The sequence below is a fragment of the Epinephelus moara genome, chromosome 20 (genome assembly GCF_006386435.1).
Source record: "Epinephelus moara isolate mb chromosome 20, YSFRI_EMoa_1.0, whole genome shotgun sequence".
Lineage (NCBI taxonomy): Eukaryota > Metazoa > Chordata > Actinopteri > Perciformes > Serranidae > Epinephelus > Epinephelus moara.
In genome coordinates this window covers 23,784,032-23,805,562 of record NC_065525.1, presented here as the reverse complement: position 1 = coordinate 23,805,562, position 21,531 = coordinate 23,784,032, and the positions used below count along the sequence as shown (strand labels likewise).

Below are 21,531 nucleotides of genomic sequence, written 5' to 3'. Positions count from 1 at the left end.
CGCAGCAGGCACACACAGCCTGGGCACAAGTTGAAGAAAATTTGTAAACGAAAAGGGATGGAACGTGAGGGAGGAGAAGAAGCTTTGTATGTGTGCATGAGTACCTGTGTGTTTGTGTGCAAGTGTGTCAGTCAGTCTCTTTGGAGGCTAGCAGCATGACACACAGGTCCTATTTTGGTCAATCAAGTCTATGAGAGGAAACCTAGGAAAAGAGGCCAATCTGTCAGTGCTTTGAGAGGAGTCCTTTGTAGGCCACAGAGGACAGGAGTCGGATAAACTCACGGCGCCGGCCATCAATGGACAATAAGCCCTGCTGTTCATACATGGACAATAACACACTGTATACCCATGTCATCATGAATGAACTTTGCTAACTTGCAATAACCATATTGAAATATTGCGGAGAATGACACTGTTGTTGACATTAAAATTTAGCAATAGCAGCGGACACGCGTCTGTGGCTTTTCATGACTTTCACCACGCTCTGCTCGAGCAGTCAGGCAAATATAATATGTTACAATTTTGTGTTTGGGAGGAACTCAAAACAAATTAAAGCGTGAGGCAAAAAGAATTCCACTTTGACCAATCGCACTCGCAACTCGTGCTCCAGGCCTCTCAAAGTCCAAAGGCAACCAATAAAACCAATTGAGCAGAAAAACTATTTGTAACCAAACAGAGTTTTTCCCCTCGCTTTAAGAGGGCTCAAGTTCTGGGTACTCAGTGAAGAAGGTCTCTGTTTTGGGCGAATGCACCAACATCGGCTGGTAACACTTCCCAGGAATGACATTTATGAATGTGACCTAGATGGGAGAAAATGTGGCAAAGGCCAGGAAGGGGAAGGAGACGGAGGGGAGGGTGGGTGCAGAGATGTTGATGGAATGTACAGACAGAAAACACACACACAGAGAAGACGCAATCCCAAATGTATACTTTCAGTATTTTCTCTTCTCATAAAATTGACAGTGCTCACTATTAATAGTTTCACATTTGGGGAATACATTTATTCACGTCCTTGCAGAAAACTAAATACGCAGACTGATAGCACTATGATATCTGTCCATTAAATATGAAGCTACAGCCAGCAGCCAGGTAGCTTAGCTTAGCACAGACATGTCCAAAGTCTGGCCTGAGGACAGACTTTAAATGGCCCGTGACTTGTCTTTCAAAATGTGGCCCACCACACAATACTGTTTAATCAAGCAAGATCACTTTGCATTTTTCCGCTCACCTCTCGATGACAGGACTACCATACAGTTTGTTGATATGCACCAAGTAGGAACTATACATTGCTACTGTAATGGTAAAAAAGCAAACAAATAAGTGGTGCCGGCAGCCGTAATCCTGTACGCATTGTGCATACATATTTTTCAACAATTTATCATCTTATCTTGAAAATAAAATTGTGACAAAAGCAGCAGATCCTGTCTTTGGGCTCTTTTTTACTGATAAATGTGTCTGAGATGCATTTCTTGGATGTGTCCACTCACTTGACACAAAAACATTTGGATGCCAATGATTGGTGCATGTCAAGGGCCAGAGGTATAAACATTTCTGGCCCTCAATTGTGATGCTCACAATATTGCGCTGCTCGATCACTGAGTAGACGGCGTATGTCCATGCGTGGGAACCTATGTGTTAAAAGGTACTATGAAATATAATCCTGCTGGCGCCACTGAAAGAGGCGACAGCGAGGGTCACCACTTTCAGGAGCAGCCAAAAGTTGAATACGTTCTCAAAATACGATGAAACAGTTGATGTGATTGATGTGATTTATTTTAAAAATAAACCATATGATGCGAGAAGCAGCTGGCCCCCAGGTATTAAACATCTAATCTGACCCCCATTCCAAAAAAGTTTGGACACCACTGGCTCAGCATAAAATAACAAATTGTATTATAGTTATTTACTCTGTACAAAAACTGAATTGTTCCCAAAATATTTATCAGGTCCTTTAAAATAGTGCTGATATGATTTGCTAATGTAGCATCACAGCCTGTTTGCTGATATAACTACAGTAAAATTAGCTAATTTTAGTTATACTAATCAAGTTTTTCTTACTTTCTATTAGTTTACTAACTGACTTAAATCTGGATATCAACATGTGTAAGCAACATTGTGGTAATCAATAATTAATGAAAAGATAATTGATATTTTCCCACTGACATACATAGTACATCTGAAGGACCAGCAGTGAAGGAATGACAAAAGAAGCTGTTGTGTCTATGCTCTCTCGCTCTAACTCACACACACACACACACACATACACAACCCTATTTACAGCCTGTTGTCGCTCCTCTTGCCCTTGGACCACTGTTTAAAAAGACATAAGCGTCTAAGAACACAGAGAACGAAGGGCTGCCATGAAGGGAGCTTTGTCTGCTTTCTCTAATGTATTTATTTTCAATGACACCATGGAGTTGTAACACTGTGAATCAATAGTCCCCAGTCCTCCGGGGAAATAATAGAGACAAGGGCGTGCGCTCGCACAAACAGTGCCAGCAGGGCCAGAGTTAACTGAGCAGGACGACCGAGTCTCACGTGTTGAATCCTGAAGTTACCTACAAGGTCCGTCCGCAGTGATGTGTTGAAATGCTGGACGGTTACTGAGCACAGGTTCAGTTTCTCCTTTCCCCCGGACACACTGGTGACCCGGTGAACGGAAAGAAAAGCTGCGCATGGTAGTGGAGAACATGATGGATCTGATTATTCCATCTTTAGCGTGGTGGCTGTGGGAGGGCAGGAATGAATGAGTCTGATCGACATGAGTGCCATCTCTTTGGCACTAACGCTGGCACGCTGCCTAAGCTTTGTACAAAATGGAGCAGAGCGCAGGCGAGTAGCTCATGCCGGGTGGAAACATCAGATGTATGGGTACTGAGTCATGGTGCTGAGTGTGCCCCCAGGAAAGCACCGGACTGACAAGACTGGAATGTGAGCCTTTCTCTGCATCCTGTCCCTATAACCGCAGGACTTCAGAAAAGCTATTAAATATTTAAAAAGCGTCCTTGTATCTGCTGTTGGATGTTGGTTAAACAAAAAAGACTGACAGATGATCATAAGAACTCGGCCCGCCTTGGCACACAACACCCTCGGACAAACACAAAATAAACCTCTATCAATATCATCACCGCCATCAGTTTAGCTCCTCCTGATTGCCAACAAATAGCCTCTGTACAGCCCTGCACTTGTAGTCTGCGCATACAGCCTGTGCTGTGTGTTTCCCCCTCTTTATCCCCTCACAACTGCAATGAGTAAGCCAGCAGGAATTTATACCTTATATACTTAAAGGGGCAGACTCATTCCACCCAACTTAACATACATGCCTTACTCTAAAGTATCAATAAATCCAGCTCTTAGCCAGCACAAACAGAGCATAATTTCTGCTCAGTTCGATCCCTCCGCAACTAATCTTGACAACAAGAAGTATGAGCTATGTGGTAGCTCCGGAAATCAATTTACAAAAGCCTCAGAGGGAAAAGGAGGATTTGCATTCTGTTTTCTCTCTGATTAATTTATACTTTCTTGTCAATAACCTTTTGATTAAATTAATTAGCACAGAGAGGCAGAAAAACAACAAACAGTGAACACAGAAGTAAAGAAAAATGTCTGTCAACCACTAGCTGGGTGTAACTCTGCTGTTTTAAAAGATAAACCGTGAGATGTTGTGCAGTTTTCTTACTGCTAGTACATCTCAAGTAAAACCAAAACCAGAATAAGAATTTGTTGTAGTACTGTCCGTGTAGAAAAGCCTGACACAGCTTATTCCTGAGTGATAAAGTGTCCAAAATGAGCCACACCACTGCACCAGGTTTCTTCATTATGACGAACACTGTTTGCTAAAACTTGCAGTGCCCAGCCTTAAAAGAAAAAGACTTGATTATTACTTCTTTATTTCACTATTTATTTGGGATCCACATTTAAAGATTCACATCTTCAGCAGGAAGGAACCAATAGACATGGGGCTAAGTGCCAGAGAAAGTTGAGGGAAATCAGAAAGCACGGAAGGGCATATTGCTGGTTTCGGTTCTTTCGTTGGATTTGTTGACAATAACAAAAAAAAACTGAGTATTGCCCTTATCCTTCTCAACTCTATCAAAAGATATGAAACTGTTGAACTTGCAAAAAAAAAAACAATAGAAAGAGAAAAAAAGCTTTCGTTTGTCCGTATGAACCTGCTTACCCCACATTCTCTAAGAGAAACTGTTTTCCCTGCTGTGAAGTGGCCTTAGGTCAGAGCACTCAGACCAGAGATATCAAGTGGGTCTCTGGCAAGGAGGGAGTAAACATATTATCAAATGCAAAAGTCTCTCAGGCCAGTGGAGAGCTCTCCCAACTGCCAGGCCTCCGAAATGCTTTTGCTCTGCTGCGTTTCTCCTGGGTTCAGTACAAGGACACACAGTACACAGACTGTCTGTGGCATAACAGGACAGCAGGTCTCCTTATGTCAGATTTCACCTTACACCACACAGCTCAGACGCTAAAATGCAAACTGACACTGCACCACTTTTAGCCGAGTGCACCTCAGCTTTGCTTTCTCAAAAAGCAAAAGCAGCTTCCGTATGTGGACATTTTCATACATTAAACATTCACAAGCAGATGTGACTTCTGACATTTGTCTATCAATATCAAAATACAACACTGAGGACACGATGTTCCTTGAAATCAGACAGCGCACTGTAAGATAATATTCTATCATATAAAGGAGTTATGTGAGCTATGCGGGGACCGGCGAGTGTGAGTGTGTGCCTCCCTGTGGAGCTATGAAGACTAACCTGCCCTGAGACTGGGCATGGGCACAGCAGCGTGCTTTCCTGCTCGTCTGCCTAATTTTAAAAGCCTCTTGTCTATCTGGCTTTGGCTCTGCTTCAGGGGCAGAAGGGAGGCCTGTCTGCAGCAAACACAGAGACCTGAGGAGGCTATTTGAAGCGGGCCAGACAGTTTTTAGTCACGGGATCCCCCAAAACTCAAAGCAAACAGCGTGCGGTGTCAAAGGATCCAGGGCCTGGCCAAACAAGCCGTTTGGCTGTGACCACTGCAGTGATGAGAGAATGTCTCCTGACAAGTAAACAGCGGAGAGATATCTGACAGCCAGAGCTGTTAACAGCCCCTGATAAGCCCTGCAGAAAAGAATGAGGTGAAAATAGAGGAGGAAACACCACCAGAACAACTGACAAGGACAATCAGAGATGAGATCCAGGATGAGGCTAAGCAAAGTGGAGAACGCTGGCGAGGAAGAAATGGACAGACAGCGTGTACGAGGAGGGGAAAGCAGCAGCAGCAGCAGCAGCAGCAGCAGCAGCAGCAGCGGGGAAGGCAGGGAGGATTTACGAGAAAGCATGGGGGGTTGGAAAAGAAGGAGGAGGAGGAGGAGGAGGAGGGATAAAAAACAAGGGGAGTGACGGGCATTTTTCAACCCTCCGAGCACTGAGCTTTAGCAAGAGCTTGCCATTGAGCTTGTATACTTGACATTTGTCTGACATTTCCCCTCAGTGCCCCTCCTCCTGCGTACGGCTCCTCAGTTGGGGCCTCTCCACGCATCGCTGCCCGCCACTAAAAAGCACCCAGAACCAATCTGCACATCCCAACACGGTCACTCCCACTCGCTTCTATCCGGCCACAAGTACAGCATTAACCTGGCTTGTTCTTCCCAGCGTTATATTTACATTCACCTCTCATCTAATACTCCCCAAACTGTTGTGTGGAACAGCATCTGGTAGGTGGACAAACATGTGGAAAGAGGAGTTTTGTTGTTGCCTTGTGAAGCACCAGAAGGCCCAGAGGCTAAAGTAGTGTGCAAGGCAGACAGCACTCCCTCCTCATGTAGTGTAATTAAAGAGGAGACCGGGCCGTATTGACTACAAAACCACTGAATGCCCTTGAAGGAACATCTGTACTGGAGAAAAACAAGACAATTATGCAGAGGGGTGGAGGGAGGAGAGAGGAATCTTAAGCAGGAAGGAGAGAGGTAGACACATCAAGCCTTTAAAAAGACAGGGTGAGAAATGTTATCTGTGCGTGAAACCGGGAATATCAACAGACCTGCTCGAGCTTCATTCTGTCCTATTATTGCTTCAGTAACTCCTCCTTTTTTTCCCCACTGTGTAGCGCCCTGGAGCCTTTATCTGCAGCCTTGAGACCTCAGGGCCCTCTAGATGAATGCATTTACCCTGACCTCGGCCTGGGCCTCACAGAGAAGTGAACTGCTTCAAACAATACTCCTGCTCTGCCTCTCGAGCCCGACATATGAGAACAACAGAGGATTTCACCGCAAACGCTATACAGCAGCAGACATGACTTGAAAATGTAGCATTTTGTAAATAAACCAAATACAGGAAACGTTTCTTTTGTCTTTTAAACAAAACAATTTTTTAAAATTCACATAGCCAACTGATCAGGGAATCAATAACAGCGTGCAGGGAGCTCTGGCAGGTCAGTGCATACGAGGATAAACAGAGGCACAACAATAAACACCATAGCTTTTCTATAGACACAGACGTGGTCACCAGGGAAAAGACGCAAGCTTGATTTCCACTATTTGTTCTGAGGGTCCCCGGGGGTGAAGGAGGGTGGTGTTTGAGACTCCTAACTGACCATGGGAGCTGTACACAGGTCTTCAATAGAAAAAGGGCTGGAGGAACATTTTCCCACCATTATATCACACAGATGAGAGGACAGGGAAAATGGCACGGAGCGGAAGTCTGACACAAGTTTTCTATAGCAGAACAAAAAGTTTTTCCCAAGGAAAAAATACAATAATATATCTTTGAATTAACCAAGTTATGGCACACTGTGGATATTTTGAGACACATACTGAAATTAAAGCACCATTAATGTATCTTAATTCTTTTTAACACGTTACGTGACATCAAGAGTTTTTGTATTTTAAGATATGTCCATAGTCTTTTCTGAATATTTGTGATTAGCATTTCAGCTGTCGAGATAGGCCATTGTGTTATTCTGACGTGCAGTCTGTGAAGGAATTTGAACCTCTAATAAAAGCAGCCTCTGCAAACCCTCTGCACCCTCTGTGAAATGCTAAAAAACAAAGCACAGTTTGGCCTAAGGAAACAACCAGGAGCCTGATATCTTTAAAAACGACGGCACGAAAAGCGACACAGCCACGAAACATGATATTATTAAAATAGTTGGATTTCATATCAGAACGAAGGGGAGCGTTTCATCAACAGCTCAGCTGAGTCTGTGTGTGTCAAACAGGCTGCAGGAGCATATCACAAAGGCTTGAACTGCCTTCTACAGTAGTTTTGAAGAGGCATGAGACGGCTGATCTGGTTGTCCCAATTTCTAATCAAAAAGCACAAGCTGTCTTTTACTCTGACATCTGAGAGAGAAAGAGCGGTGAATGTATGCAATGTCGCTACAAGCTGCTACACTCGTCTCGAGAGCTGTGACTGAGACAAACTGAACACAAACACACATAACTGAGTTTATTAAAACCTGCAGATTGAAATGGATTTAAATTTAACTATATATATAGATGATATGACCCTCCTCTGAACTGTTTTTAAAAATGCATGACCCTACCGCGCGGGCCGAAGTTAAACAAGGATGACCCTCCCACAAATTCTTCAATATACCCCTTTTCATAAATTGCAAAAAGTCCCTAAGGCAAATATTTAACTGACATGGTCCAGACAGGTAGACTAGCTCATTTCTTGGCAGAGCAACTTTAACCTCAACTGAGTATGCCTTTCTAATACCTGCTGCTCTATATTGCAGCCATCCTTCACTCCACAAATAGCCTGATCTAAAGACAAGGTCTCTGTAATGAACAGAGAGGAAATGTTTGCACTGGCCCGTGGACAATCCTGCAGCCTGACGGAAATGAAGGAAAAACACTGCATAGATTCATGGGATTTGTTCGCCGGTGAAAAAACGCACAATTTCGGAATGTTTACAAGACTGGAAACCACCTACGTGGATCAAAGTCACATCTACATTTACTGTACTTGCGGCACAAGGTGGCACACATTCCCGTTATCGTTTCGCAAACATCACATTTAAAGCTAGTTTGTTTTTTCCGGACATTATCTGCTGGAATAAAGACTGAAATGAAGCACCATACCTTTCTGGCACTGGTTGGAGGTCCAGCAGCGATAGTCGTAGTTGTCATTGAACGACGTCCTCTGACAGAGAGGATTATCCTCCATGATGCCTGGGCAAACATTGTCACATTCCTTTGCCTTCTTATTCCCATTGATAACGTTGTTGAACTCAGCATCCATAATAAGCGACCAGTCCACCGAGTCCAGGTAGCAGAGCTCGGGGTTCTTTTCAATCCGCATGGCTCCCCGGGTGATGTTCCTCAGATTGTACAGGCCGATGTCCTTCAGGCTGGTCATCTCGTAGATCACCAGGGCGTAGTTGTAGAAGAGATTGCGCCCGCGGATGACACTGAGGTTGGGGAAGAGCATGCTGAGGCTGTCAAGGCCCGAGACGCGAAACAGCAGCAGGTAGTCGGTGATGACGGTCAGCTTTGGGAAGCTGAGGGAGCGGAAGACCTCCTGGTTGATGTTATTGGTCTTGTCGTTGATGAGGAGGATCTGCAGGTAGCCCTCGACCACCGTGCAGTTCTCCAGACGCTTGAACTCGCTGATCTCATTTCGAATGTCAATGCTCGGGCCACAAACTGAAAGACACAGAGAGACAGCACATGAGGGTGCGCCCTTATTTTCCAAACCAAGAAACATGTCATCAAAACAAACGTACAATAGGGAGTATGACAGATATTCCTTTGTATCAGAATGTAACAGAAGCATTTGGTAGGCAATACAGCAGTGCTATGTATAGATTAGCATGTAGATTACTTTTGCCAAAAGATTTTAATTATAATAATCTCCTTGAAGCATATAATCCTGTTAGTCAAGATGGTAAAGCTGGTACTTTGCTGGCAACATGTCACACATACAAATAACACAGAGCTCTGAAAAAGAGTGTGTGCAGTGCCAGAAGGACATCATGTTTCTATCTGCATCGTTGAAAAGAAGTTCATGTTCTCTCAGGGTGGCATTTTTAATCAAAACAAGGAGAGATGTTATCGTCGAGGTCGGACATTTTTATCATAGGGGTGACTTTTCATTTAGTTTCACAATAAGCCTCACAAGTTTACATACTGATACTTCTTCTGTATTCATATCAGATGCAAACATTTTCCTGTAAAATCTTGTGTCCGTCACCTCAGATAACCCCGGCGTTTGAATAAGCCATTCCTCTGTGCTCGGAAAACAACACTTGAAACCGGTGCCTGGAGCGTTCTCCAACTCCACACACACACACACACACACACACATACACACACACACACACACACACACACACACACACACACAAACATTAACAACAAAGACACCATTTATTATTGATGACAATCAACTCTCCCTCTAATCGTGCCTATCAATTACTACACCTGGGAATTAATGGCAGATGATATTCTCATAATGTTATTGTGTTCTAATGCAGCAGTTCCATTACCTTGTCTGTCTGATGCACCTTCACAGCCCTGCCAAATGAAATGAGCTCCAGCATCCCTTTATGGCACCACCTGTCATTTTCTTATTGTGTTTTTGTGAAGTTATTGAGACTGTAGCTGATGTTACACAATTAATGACATAAAGTGGATATCATAAAGAGAAATAATAATAATTTAATTGCAATTAAAATGTCAGTGTTTAGGTTGTTTGATTAAGTTTGCATCTGTACCACTTGGAGTGGTAAAACTTTGAAGTTTTAACTATTTATCTATTACTTTTAGCTAACTTTATTAACCCTTAATCCACTGGTTTTTTTTTAGCTATTTCAACGATTTATTCTTTTACTTTTAGCTAACTATTACTTATTGATGTAATCATGACATCATCATGTAGGCAAATGGGCAGTGCAATAGTAAACATCCCTGAGAATTATTAGGATTCATCCACTGTGCGGGGAATGGCACCTGGAAAACCAGTTTTAAACAAACTCACTATAACTTAAGATCCAGGGGTAATTTTCAAATATAAATTTGTGTTTGCACAAAACCTAGCTGAGCTAAAACCTACATGGCTGTCTGCATGTATCTGTTTTTATTTAAGGCTGGGCGATATGTCCTGAAAATTCTATCTCCATATTTACATAACAATATTTCTGACCAAATACCCTCTCTGATGCAAAAAAAAGTTGTATGGATGACTATTGTTTTATTTATTTTATTAACATAAAAATATTAACACAATGAGATTTTAGATTAATAATCATTAACAATGTGAATATAACATCTAAGTGGGTTAAGGCAAGTGTTAAAACAAATAAAAGATGTGGTAAGTTGATAAATTTGCATCACTTTACTATATTTCAGCCTTTAAACAGAGAAAAAACACCATTTATGCCATATCACAATACGATATCCAAAATATAAGATGATACATAGTCTTATATCTCAGTAACGATATAATATCTTCATATTGCCCAACCGTATTCTAGTTAGCATAGTTTTAACATCATTCATGCCAGTTCTGGTCTGTAAGGACCACCAAAGCATGGGTGTGTCCATTGGCTCATTTGTAACTGCATAGATTTGCTAGCCCAGCTTGATTAATTAACTTGTATATATGTACTATTGTATACATAAAACTTGTATGCCTGCTTTTCATCATTAAAACACACGAATATAATAAGACTGTGCGGCTATAGTGTAGATTTGTTTAATGCCATTTTTTAGCCGTGTTACAACCATAACTCACACTGTCATAATTAATACTCACATGCACTTAATTTGTAATATCAGACAGCGTCCTATTTCGGTTTAATTCCTTTACGATGCATTTTCTCTATCAAAAAACTTATGATAGCAGACACATGAAGGTCGTGTGCCTGAGAATATCACACATGTAGGTAAAAGTATCTCTGAGTAAAAGAGTGGAAAGTGAAAAACGTTACAATTTTGGCAACTCTCCCCAACTTTTAGCGCACTATTTCAACCATTTATCCATTATGTTTAGCTAACTAGGCTTTTAACAATTTATCCTGTAGGCCTATTTTTAAGCTAACTATATACTTTCAACTCTTAACTATTTAACCATTAACTTTATTTTTAGCTTAGTCTTTGAACCATTTATATCCACTACTTTGAACTACTTAAAACACTGAATTTCCTCTATGGGACTAATAAAGTATATAAATCATAAATACAAAAATTAAAAAAAATTAAAAACATTTATCCACCAAACATTTGGCTATCCACTAACTATAAGAAAAATAATAATAAAAATAATTTATCCATTAAGTTCAGCTTTTTCACCGTCAGTTACCTTTAGTATTAGCTAACTATTTTAACCATTTATCCATTAATTGTACATAACTTTTTAGACTTCTTGTGTGAGAGCAGCTGTAACAGAGAGGCTAGTGTTCAGTTCATTCAACATGTTATTTCAAGTTCCTTAGTCATTTCTTCACTAAATTCTGAGTAACTCATCAATACTCCCACACATCTCCGATGAGTAGCACTACCTGGGGTACAGTGGGCCTATCCCTGTCTGGGAAACGCTGCTCTGATGCCACAGCCACATACTGTAGCTGAACAGTCCTGTAAAATCCAACAGATCAAAACCTGCCTTACAATGCATTGTGTTAATAATTAATGAAACAATAAATGATTTAGAATAATTACAGAACTGGCGCATACTGCAGCTAACAGGTTGCATATTATTTTGAAGTGTCTAAAAGAAGGTTCAACAGTCAGCACAGGATATGCCTTGACATATGAGCTCCTTGGTTAAACCTGTTATGTTCTTACAGAGGCTTAGGACACTGCCGCGGTGAGCGACGTAGTCACAGCGCCTGTCCGAAGAGACAAACAGGCATGTTTTCAATAGGAGACTCTGATCCTTGTCAAAACACTGGGGATAAAGCAAAGAGCTAAACTGTTCTCGTCCTAAAATAAACACTGTGCCACCAGATAGCCTTTCCAAAATGGTTAACTGGTTGTAGAGATCATTCAGAAATGACATACGTAGCCTCTTCTTGGCGTATATTCAACCATGTGTGTGTCTGTGCTCTCAAAATGTCCCTGTGAGTAAATTAACTTCAGTCAGACAAAAAAAAAAGGCCACGCTTGATGTTCTTTGTTCAAACTGTGCTGCCAAAAATAGAAGCCGCATTGTTTATGGGGATGAATGGGCTATATTTGCTCCTGTCAGGGTGTTTCACGTCTCCGAATTTAGAACGGAAACGATTACTCCACAAGAAAATAGTATTTGCTTTCTCCAATCAACACCAATGCCCCTGGGCTCCACTCGTGAGCCATCGAGCTGCATGTCTTCTTTGTTTCATTGAGAATTTTCTTCCAGCTTCTCCAGCAGCCGGAGCGAGAGGGAGGAGGGGTGGAGCCACTCAAATACAAAGACTAATTTGTTTGTTAGTAAAGAGAAACTCTAGGCCCCATTTCCTGATGAGGGCATTAATAAAATCAGGGGGCGTCTGGCCAGAGGATGGGAGGAGGGGGGCGAAGAGATACTGTGACGGGAGACGTCGCAGTATAATGTTTCTCTATCTGAAGCCATCCTGCTGGTGTAAAAACACCACAAACGGAAACTGCTAGATGCATTAAATATGTTTCAGGGTGTCAGATATTCCTGTGTATTTTATTATTAGCTCAAATTGATTTGCACTAAAAAATGCTAATTAGAATGAGAGGAGAATAGAAAGAGAGGAATGCAAAGTGAGAGAAGAACCTCCTCTTTGTGATTCCCTTGTTCTTCTCATTAGGCATGTTAAGTACCAGGAATTCCAATCATTTCCTTGCAAAGGGATTGAGTAGGATGTTGCCTCAAACTAAGCCTCCAGGCTTCTCTGATTGTTGCCAGTCAAGCCATTTGTTGTGAAGAAAACAATGCTTAAATAAAATTTGAATACCAAACCCTTTATTCATTGTTACATAAACAGGGGGAAAAAAGCGCTGACATGTTATAATGACCTAGAGGTGATGTGGATATTTTAGCCCCAGTGTCCACAGAGAGGAATATGCCTGCATGCATGCGTCTGTCTCTCCCTCCTGTCTCTCTTTGCTCTTCACACTGCTGAGTAAACACACATATCTCCACAGCGTAATCGGATCCATCGGCTCATGTTTATGATTGATAAACCTTGCCCTGGCCCTCCGCGGAAATGTCATCACAGAAAAAACACATACACACGCACACCTGCGCGTGCACGATACACACACACACTAAAACGCGACCCTTGGTAAGTCAGTCAAATTAAACCAAGGCTAATGGTCGCTGTTTATCTTGACTTCACATAAACTGTGATTCAGTAAATAAACTTTGTCTTAGTTTTGGCTGACGCAAACACGACTTTGAAAACACATGTTGCACTGATTATTAGAAGGCCACAGATTGAGCATTGTGGGAAAAGCACATTGTTGTGTCCTTTTCCAGACATCCAGGAAGGTTATGAGGGAGATTCCTCTGCAGAGTTGAAGAGGTGCTATGTCAATCTACACTAAGCAGGGCTGCAATTATGATATGGAATATAGAAAAACAAATGGTCACGCTGAAGCCTGCAAATGTTTAGTATTTCCACCAAAGAAATTAGTAAAACCACTACTATTTCTAACAGTTTTAGCACCGAATTTGAGCAAGTTATTGTTGTATTGTGTAGCAGAGAGAGCTCCACCCAGTTCTATGTATGTATATATTAACATATGCTGTTTTTTAAAATAGAAAAATTCAAATTTCAAACATATATAACAAATATAAAAGGGCATCATAAAGAATGTGAGGACTGAGATGTGATGTGCTTGTTTTTCTAGAGAGGCCACTATGTTTGAATAGTTGTTGTTTTATTGTGGATTTTTGTGTTATATGATTGTGTGTTTTGATTGGCTGCTAACACGGCCAGTTCTCCCTTGTTACAGAGATTTGGAATCTCAATGACATTTCCTGGTTAAATAAAGGTTGAATAAATAAAATACATTTAAAAAAACAGGCTTGAAAATGCAACACTGTCTGCAGATCCCGGCACACCTGACTGAAAAATTTCAGGTTCAGGAAGTATTTTAAATACATGTATCTTGCAAGTATGTATCTTGTACAAAAGAGACTGTTAAAAAAAATCCACATCTATAGCTATATTTAAAAAATAAAAGTCCATTTAAACACATATCTAGCAAATATCCCTTTATCAGTTCTGGAAATGCCCCACTGTCTATAAATTGTTGGACTCCACTTGACTGAAATTTCTGGTTCACCTTGCAAGTATGCATCTGTGTTAAAAGTGTTAAAATGTCATATTTATATGCTTTATTTAAAATAAAATCAATTTAAAACATATATCACAAATATCCGTTTTTGGAAATGCCTCACTGTCCGCAAATTGCGTGACTCCACTTGAATGAAAACTGACTCAAAACTGAACATTTCTAGCTCAAGAAGTATTTTAAATATACTGTATGTATCTTGCAAGTATGCACTTTGTATAAAGAAAGTGTGACAAAAGTCATATCTTGGGTTTAGCATCCTACCCTGAACAATATATCACAATCAAAGTCAGTGCTAAATATTGAGAAAATATAAATATATGCACAATAAAAGTGTCAAAACATATAGATTGATTTTATTTTTATTAAACTTGATTTGATTTTTCAATTAAACAATTACTTCTAGTTCACAGGCAATCACAAAGCATCTGCTTTTCCTCATTAGAGGAGCATATAGAGATGCATACACGGCATACACAGATGTTCCACAGCGAAGAATCAACTCCGCTGGACCATAATCGACAGCAACGTTTTCCCACTAAAATCCACTTTTAGCTCATGCAGTGAGGGAGCTGGTCACTGTGCGGTCATATCCCCTCACACCTGCCACATCAACTGGCCCTAATCCCCAGCATACTGGAAGTCATCTGACCAGCGGTCTGGTGGGCCACTTCCCCTCAGTGGACCTTACTTCAAACACTGTGGCTCAGATTTCCCCAAAACCCCAAACAGTAACACTACACTCTCCATCATAACAACTCTCACACAAAAAGACTCCCCCTCTCCCAAAGCGAGGGGAGAGGGCAGGAGACAACGCACTCTGTGTTTACACGCTCACTATGACCTGATCGCGATTAACAACCACATTTAATTTAACGTTCGATTATAGTAAAATTGCAGTGATTTTATTAAGAGTTAATGTCTGTGAGGATGTGCAGAAGCTGACAGAAAATGTACAAAATAAGGGACTTTATTAGAATTTAAAGGTCCAGTGTGTAGGATTTAGGGAGGAATTGGTGTTAGTGGAAATGGATATATAATTTTCTTTAGTGTATTATCACCTGAAAAAAATAACTGTTGTTGTTATCGTTGCCTTAGAATGAGCTGTTTATATCTACACAGGGAGTGGGTACACATCTACAGAGTTTGCCATGTTTCTACAGTAGCCCAGAACAGACAAACCAAACGCTGCCTCTAGATAGGGCAATCAGTGTTTTTGCGTCAACCACCATATTTTGCAGCCCCTTTGCAGTAAACAGCAATGGTTTATTCTAGATTTTATAATGTAAAAAAGCTTCATTCAGTGTTTTTAGCTGTTTAAATCACTGGCTCCATTTGTTCTGGAGAGGAAGCAACCTTTATAGATTATTTGGCTCCCAGTAAAAACTGAACAATGAACACTGAAGGAATTCCGGGCAAAGTTTCAGACAGTTGCGATCTGCAATCCTCACGTTAGATGCCACTAAATCCCCCCTAAATCTTAACTTTAAATTGAAATGGTGATGAATTTATTGCTTTCATTAATATGTTGTAGCAAACATTCCTTTTCTGGAGTTACACCAAAAATATTTTTCCCACCATTGCTTGAGGTGCAACTGTTTGTGAATAGAAACAGAAGTTTCTATCAGGTTCAATCCAATGCCGCTCTGGTGCATGAATGAAATTAATAAAAGAAAACAAAGTGAAGTGAAAAATCAAGCATAATTTAAGGTGTTCTACAACACCGTTTGTGATCCTCACATTCGATTGAATGTGAGCGTATAGACATAACGGCATGCTGCAGTTCTCTGCTTTATTTCATGCACCTGCGCTCTCACATCACACACATACATGTTGCACCTCAGTGTTTACAGCTACCTTTATTCTTCATTATGACAATCACAAATAACCAAGCGATGACCGAACAATTAACACGAATGAAAAGGTTTCTCGCTAAGGTTCTGAAAACACCTCTGAGAATAATCTCCCGCTGATGAATTCTCCACTCGGGACGGATCCACATTCAGTCCTTGATGAACAGCTTTCAACTGATACAACGAGCGCCATCCATTAGAAGAGCTAACATTTGCAATCATCTCACAAATTGTACAATACTCCACGGGCCATTAAACCGGCAGCCCATGATGATGTATGTGCGGTTGGCCAGAGACTGCGTTTGAGCAAATCCAATGACGGGCCACTTGAAATAAAGTGTTTAATTAAGCATTGTAAACCTCAGCTGGCAGCCTGGAGGAGCTGCAGGACAGCATTTGACTGCACTCTCACAAACTAGCCCAGTGACACACTTTCACATCCTTACACAGGGGCATGCCACTGACTCAGGCTGTCACGCTGAGTCCTGCTGCAGTACACTCACACACACACAGAGCTGCACAATACACTCGCAAGCATGCGCACAAACACACTCGTACGCACACCATAGGGCTACGAACACTCACTACACTTTCTCGCCGGGGGTGAGACAAGGCATTCCTGCATCCAGTCTGGGGGAAGGGAACGCCTGGTGGAGGGGTGGGGGGAGTGTGTGTAACCGTGTAGCGTCGGTCACAAGATGGAGTGGGGCACCTTGGAGTAGAGTGACAGCAGTCATATCTGAGCCTCTTGCCCCGTCACGACAAGGAGAGCTGTACTGCAACATGCCATACCCCAAAGGGAGAGGTAGGAGGGGTGCATGTCAGACACAATGCTTGCTGACGTTTGATTATTTATGCCGCCATTCAAGTTTTCCGGAGCAACATGTCCCTTCATAAATAACTGAACAAGAACACTGGTGTGCCCTCATGGTGCGGGACAGAGGGTGCCTGTACTCACACAACCAATGTGCCAATGTTGTTGGTGACATGTCTATTTATAACCCTAATAGTAGTGGTGCCAAGTGATGAAGTAAAGCGCATCGGTCTATACAGGAGACTGCTTCGTGTGAACAGTAAAAGCCAATAAAACTGTTCACAAACTCTCCACTCTTCCAATCAACAAAACCAAGTCTGTTTCTCTTGCAAGTGTATTTTTGCACATTCTATTTCCAAACACCAAGCGTCTATCTCCCTCATGCGCGCTCACCCTCTTTTGGAGACTTGTTTGCTGCATACTTGGAAGCCATGGCATGGAAAGTTTACTGTGGTGAGAGTTAAAAGGGATCTTAATTACATTTTATTGGTGTGGACAGATTATCAAAATGAACAGAGAGAGAGAGAGAGAGAGAGAGAGAGAGAAAAAGTTTTCAACCCCTAATGGAGCTCTTGGATATCGGTGATTTTCCACTAAGTGATGATAGAGGCTGGAAATTTTGACCCTCTGCAGCCCAGTGAAGTAAACATCATCCCCAAGACCCCATCCTTGTCTTGATATTCAATATGGTCTTTATCTCTGAACGCTTTGTTCTGGAAGGCCTAATGTATTATACACCACGAGCGCCAAGATCTGAGAGCAACCACTTGTCTCCCAGCCCCCTGCTGCGTTCATGGGTGTCTCACTGGCTCAGGAGGGTGCACAGAAACACACCCCCACATGGCTGTGCTTGGACCACTGGTCAATAGGAACAGAAAAAAGTTTTTTCTTCTATTTGAATGCTAATAGAGGTCAGCCTACACGTCTCCTTCCCATGTCAAATCGTCTCCATCATCCCACATATCCTCTCAGGAAACAGACAAAGTAGTGCAGAAGTGATGTAATACTCAAACACACACAAATCATGTTATGCCAACCAGACAATATATGTGCTCATGGTGGGGAGATGCACCTGCAGAGGACTTTTAGTTTGCTGTTGACCAAGGAAAGGATAAACGTCTCTCTCAATGTGTCATGCTTCAAAAGGATCATGACTCTAAAACTAACTTCTTTTAAGTTACCACACACTCATCCCAGTTTCCGCTATAAAGATGACTTAATGATAAATATTAACTTCATGGACACAACACCTGAACTGCCATAATCATCTCTATAATCCAGTCACTTTATTCTTAAAGATTTTTCCAGACAGATCACGCATTATCTTGACCCAACATAAGACCCCACTGAAAAGCCTATCAGTGTAACATCACCGTGCAGTTACAGAGAACCATTCAAAAGGCTGTATATATACACTGAGCACTGAAAAGAGAGGCAGCCCTCACTGACCCTCATTAAATCCCAGTTGTTCTATTATAACATTGGCAAAAAAGGCAGCCTTGACTCCAGCTGCTATATACAGAGCATTAGATTGGTTTGCTATAAGATTAGATAAAAAAAATGCAAAATATGCTCGCTGAAGCATTTCTGAACGCATTATAAATGTTAAAAAACAAACTAAAACAGTGGAATAACAGCCTGAAATAGACGCTCGAGACATTTTGCATGACTTACAAGTGAGTTAAAGATGTAAAGGTGCCTAAAATTCATGAGGAATGATTATTAAAAGTCTGATTGGTGACTAAAAACATGAAGCACTCAAAATGAAAGCCCAAGTTCACATAGTCACCAGTGATTTTAATGAGTTTGTACTAATTTTAAGCATTGTTCCAAGACTAAAATTAAAGTTCTACATGTTTAATAACCATCTATCATCTCTGTTGTTCCCTCAGTGTGAAGGCATGTGGGTAAAGAGTGGATTAGAAACAACCTGAACTCAGGTGCTCCTGTATGTAAAGGCTTGAATTAATTAACACCACATAGGCCCATAGCATATACAGAGCAGCTATTTAGTTCACTTAGAATAGGGTATGGAGATAAAACATGATTACCTCCGACTGTTTTTATCATCATGATGACTCTTTATGAAGACAGTCGGCTTAATTATGATATTTTGTTTGTGTCAGTTGAGCTGGAAGCAAAGGTTGGTGTTTGATTTAGGTTTTTCATGCGCAGCAACGCCACACCACGAAATGCAAAATGGCCACATGGTCGTAGTAACCTTCAGCTCTGGTCCCTGGATTCATCCTCTGCTCTCTGGATGTCTAACGTGAAGATTACGCCGACGTGTGCCTGGTTGCTGTGCCTGTTTCTACATGAACCAAACCGCTTCATCACATGAGGTGATATTGCGCACAATAACGCACATTTTGTGCCTTAACGTGTTCACCTACTGACGGGCAGCTATACCACATGGTCCTCTGCTAATATGTAAGTAAAAGGCGAACGTCGGTGAGCTATATGCTCACTGTGGAGGGACTAGATCCTGCCTTAAGAGTATAGTCCCTTTATTTCCTTTTTAATAAACACATTTCATACATTTTCACACATTACGCATGGCATCAGTCAGCAAAAGACTGATTAATAAGAGGTTAAACTGGGATACAAAAGGTAGGCTACATTGCGCATTAAGGCCAACCCACTTTCACCTAATAAACTTTAATAAAATATTCAAATAAAATAATAAAAATACTTACTCTCTGCATGTGTGGACCAGATGCACATAGTGGAGACATACAGCATCAGACCCCAATACAAGGTCGGGCTACCCATCCGTGTGTCAGATCTCATGTTCCTTAGCATTATTCACCTCTTCAAAAAATAAAATAAAATTCAAAGTAAAAAATAAAAGGTTGTGCACACCGGCTCCGAAACAAATAAGAGGAAAAAAGAGGAAAAATAAATGTGTCTGTAGCCTTAAAAAGGCTACTTTATGTAGCCTGCAAATGCGTGGCTCCCAGGGTTTGCTCTAAAAAATATAAATAACTGTGCACAAGCCCTTATAACAGGGAATTCCTTTGAAGAAGAAAAAAATACTAAAACAGTCTGCTATTTTTGCCAATCACAAGATACTTTGACGTCGGCTGGTATGGCACACAAGCCAGTGATTTTACTGGATAAATGATGGTAATCCCCATCTTCAGTCTCCATCTCTTGAAAACAGCAGTGCGCGTACAGTGCGATCAGGCCTGGTAGTAGGAGAATTAAAAAAAGAAAAGATACCAGACTAAATGTTATTGGAAGAAGCCTTTGCCACCATGATAAATTAACGCCAGTGTCGCTCGCAAGAATCCCCCTGTGTGAATGACTGTGTATGAGAAGGAGGAGTGGGGCCAGAAAACACGTCCAGATCCACAGGGGTGGTGGCTGCGAGGTTGAAAAATGAATGAAAAACCTTTTTTTGATTATGCCATTCAACCAGCACAGGCTCTCGATCCCCACCAAGCAGTCCTGGCCCGCGGTGACAAGTCGCTTTTTAAACCAATTTTCCAGCTCCTCGGGTCGGACTTATCTCTGCCGTCAGTCGGATTTGCAGCTGAAAGAAAATACCAGACTTGTGCCACGCAAGAGGAGAATGGGGCTCTCCAGCTCTCCAGCTAGACGACCTCGGCCGGGGTGGGAGGGAGAATGTGTCCACAAGGACCTGCCCTTTACGCGTGTTTAGTGTTTTTTGCCTTTTAATCCTCATAAAAGACAGGAAACAAAAACTACCGTTGCGTGTATTTCCGGAGGCTGTGGAATCCTATGGTTCGCCCTCGGTCAACGCAGGCTGTGGGTCTCCGCTCCGCCGTGGAATCTCTGCTGTAAACAAGAGTCGGCTTCTCTCACACAGAAACACATAGTGCCTCGGATAAAGGTGGCCGGGAGCAGGACTGAAAAGCCGGAGTGGATCCGGGACCAGGGATTCCCACTTACACCCCAGGTAGGGTTTCTGAGAAGGAAACGCACATCCGAAATGGGTGTCTCCAAACAGTGCTGGAATAACCAGCCTGTTCCAATCTTTAAATCAGCTGTGACACCACAGTGTAGAAATATTATGTTTGGCCACAACTGAAAGCCATGCATTCAAATTTTACTGCAGTAAAAGTACTAAGATATTTGCATCAACATTTGGAGGAAGAACAAAGTAAATACACTGTAAAATGAAAAAAAAAATGGATATGATTTCAGCATGTGCAGGGTGATGATGACGCATAAACTACCACACTGTTAGGAGACATAAACTGGTAAAGAAACCAATTCTGTTGTCATAGCACAAAAATGAAAATCTTGTCAACTATTGGAGCAAGATGCCTACTACCTAGGGAAAGAGGTCCCTCAAGCTCAAAACAAGTTATCTAACTACATAAATCAAACCAAATTAACAACCCTGACTCATTAATGGATTATCTAGAAGTCTTCTAGCCTTTCCTTTTGGTCAGCTGCAACACCACAGTGTAGAAATACTCTGTCAGCTACATATGAAAGCCATGCATTCAAATTTTACTGCAGTAAAAGTACTAAAATATTTGCATCAAAATTTGGGGGAAGATGCCCCTCTTAAGAGCAAAGAAAATTAACCGTAACGTTAAATAAAAAAAAAAAAAATGGATATGATTTCAGCATGTGTAGGA

General features: G+C 41.6%; 1 protein-coding gene across 2 annotated transcripts in view; it reads right to left on the bottom strand.

Annotated features, from left to right (window-relative positions):
* The window catches only part of igf1ra (insulin-like growth factor 1a receptor), a 93,254-nt gene extending 72,520 nt beyond the window's left edge, over positions 1 to 20,734 (bottom strand). The window contains exons 1-2 of one of the 2 annotated variants that reach the window (XM_050072979.1): positions 19,615 to 20,734; positions 8,084 to 8,647 (exon numbers count right to left, since the gene is read on the bottom strand). In XM_050072979.1, the coding sequence (XP_049928936.1) occupies positions 8,084 to 8,647; positions 19,615 to 19,720 (670 nt within the window). In that variant the 5' untranslated portion in view covers positions 19,721 to 20,734. The remainder of the gene's footprint in view (positions 1 to 8,083; positions 8,648 to 19,614) is intronic. The other variant, XM_050072980.1, reaches the window with a different exon arrangement.
* Positions 20,735 to 21,531: the final 797 nt, after the last annotated feature.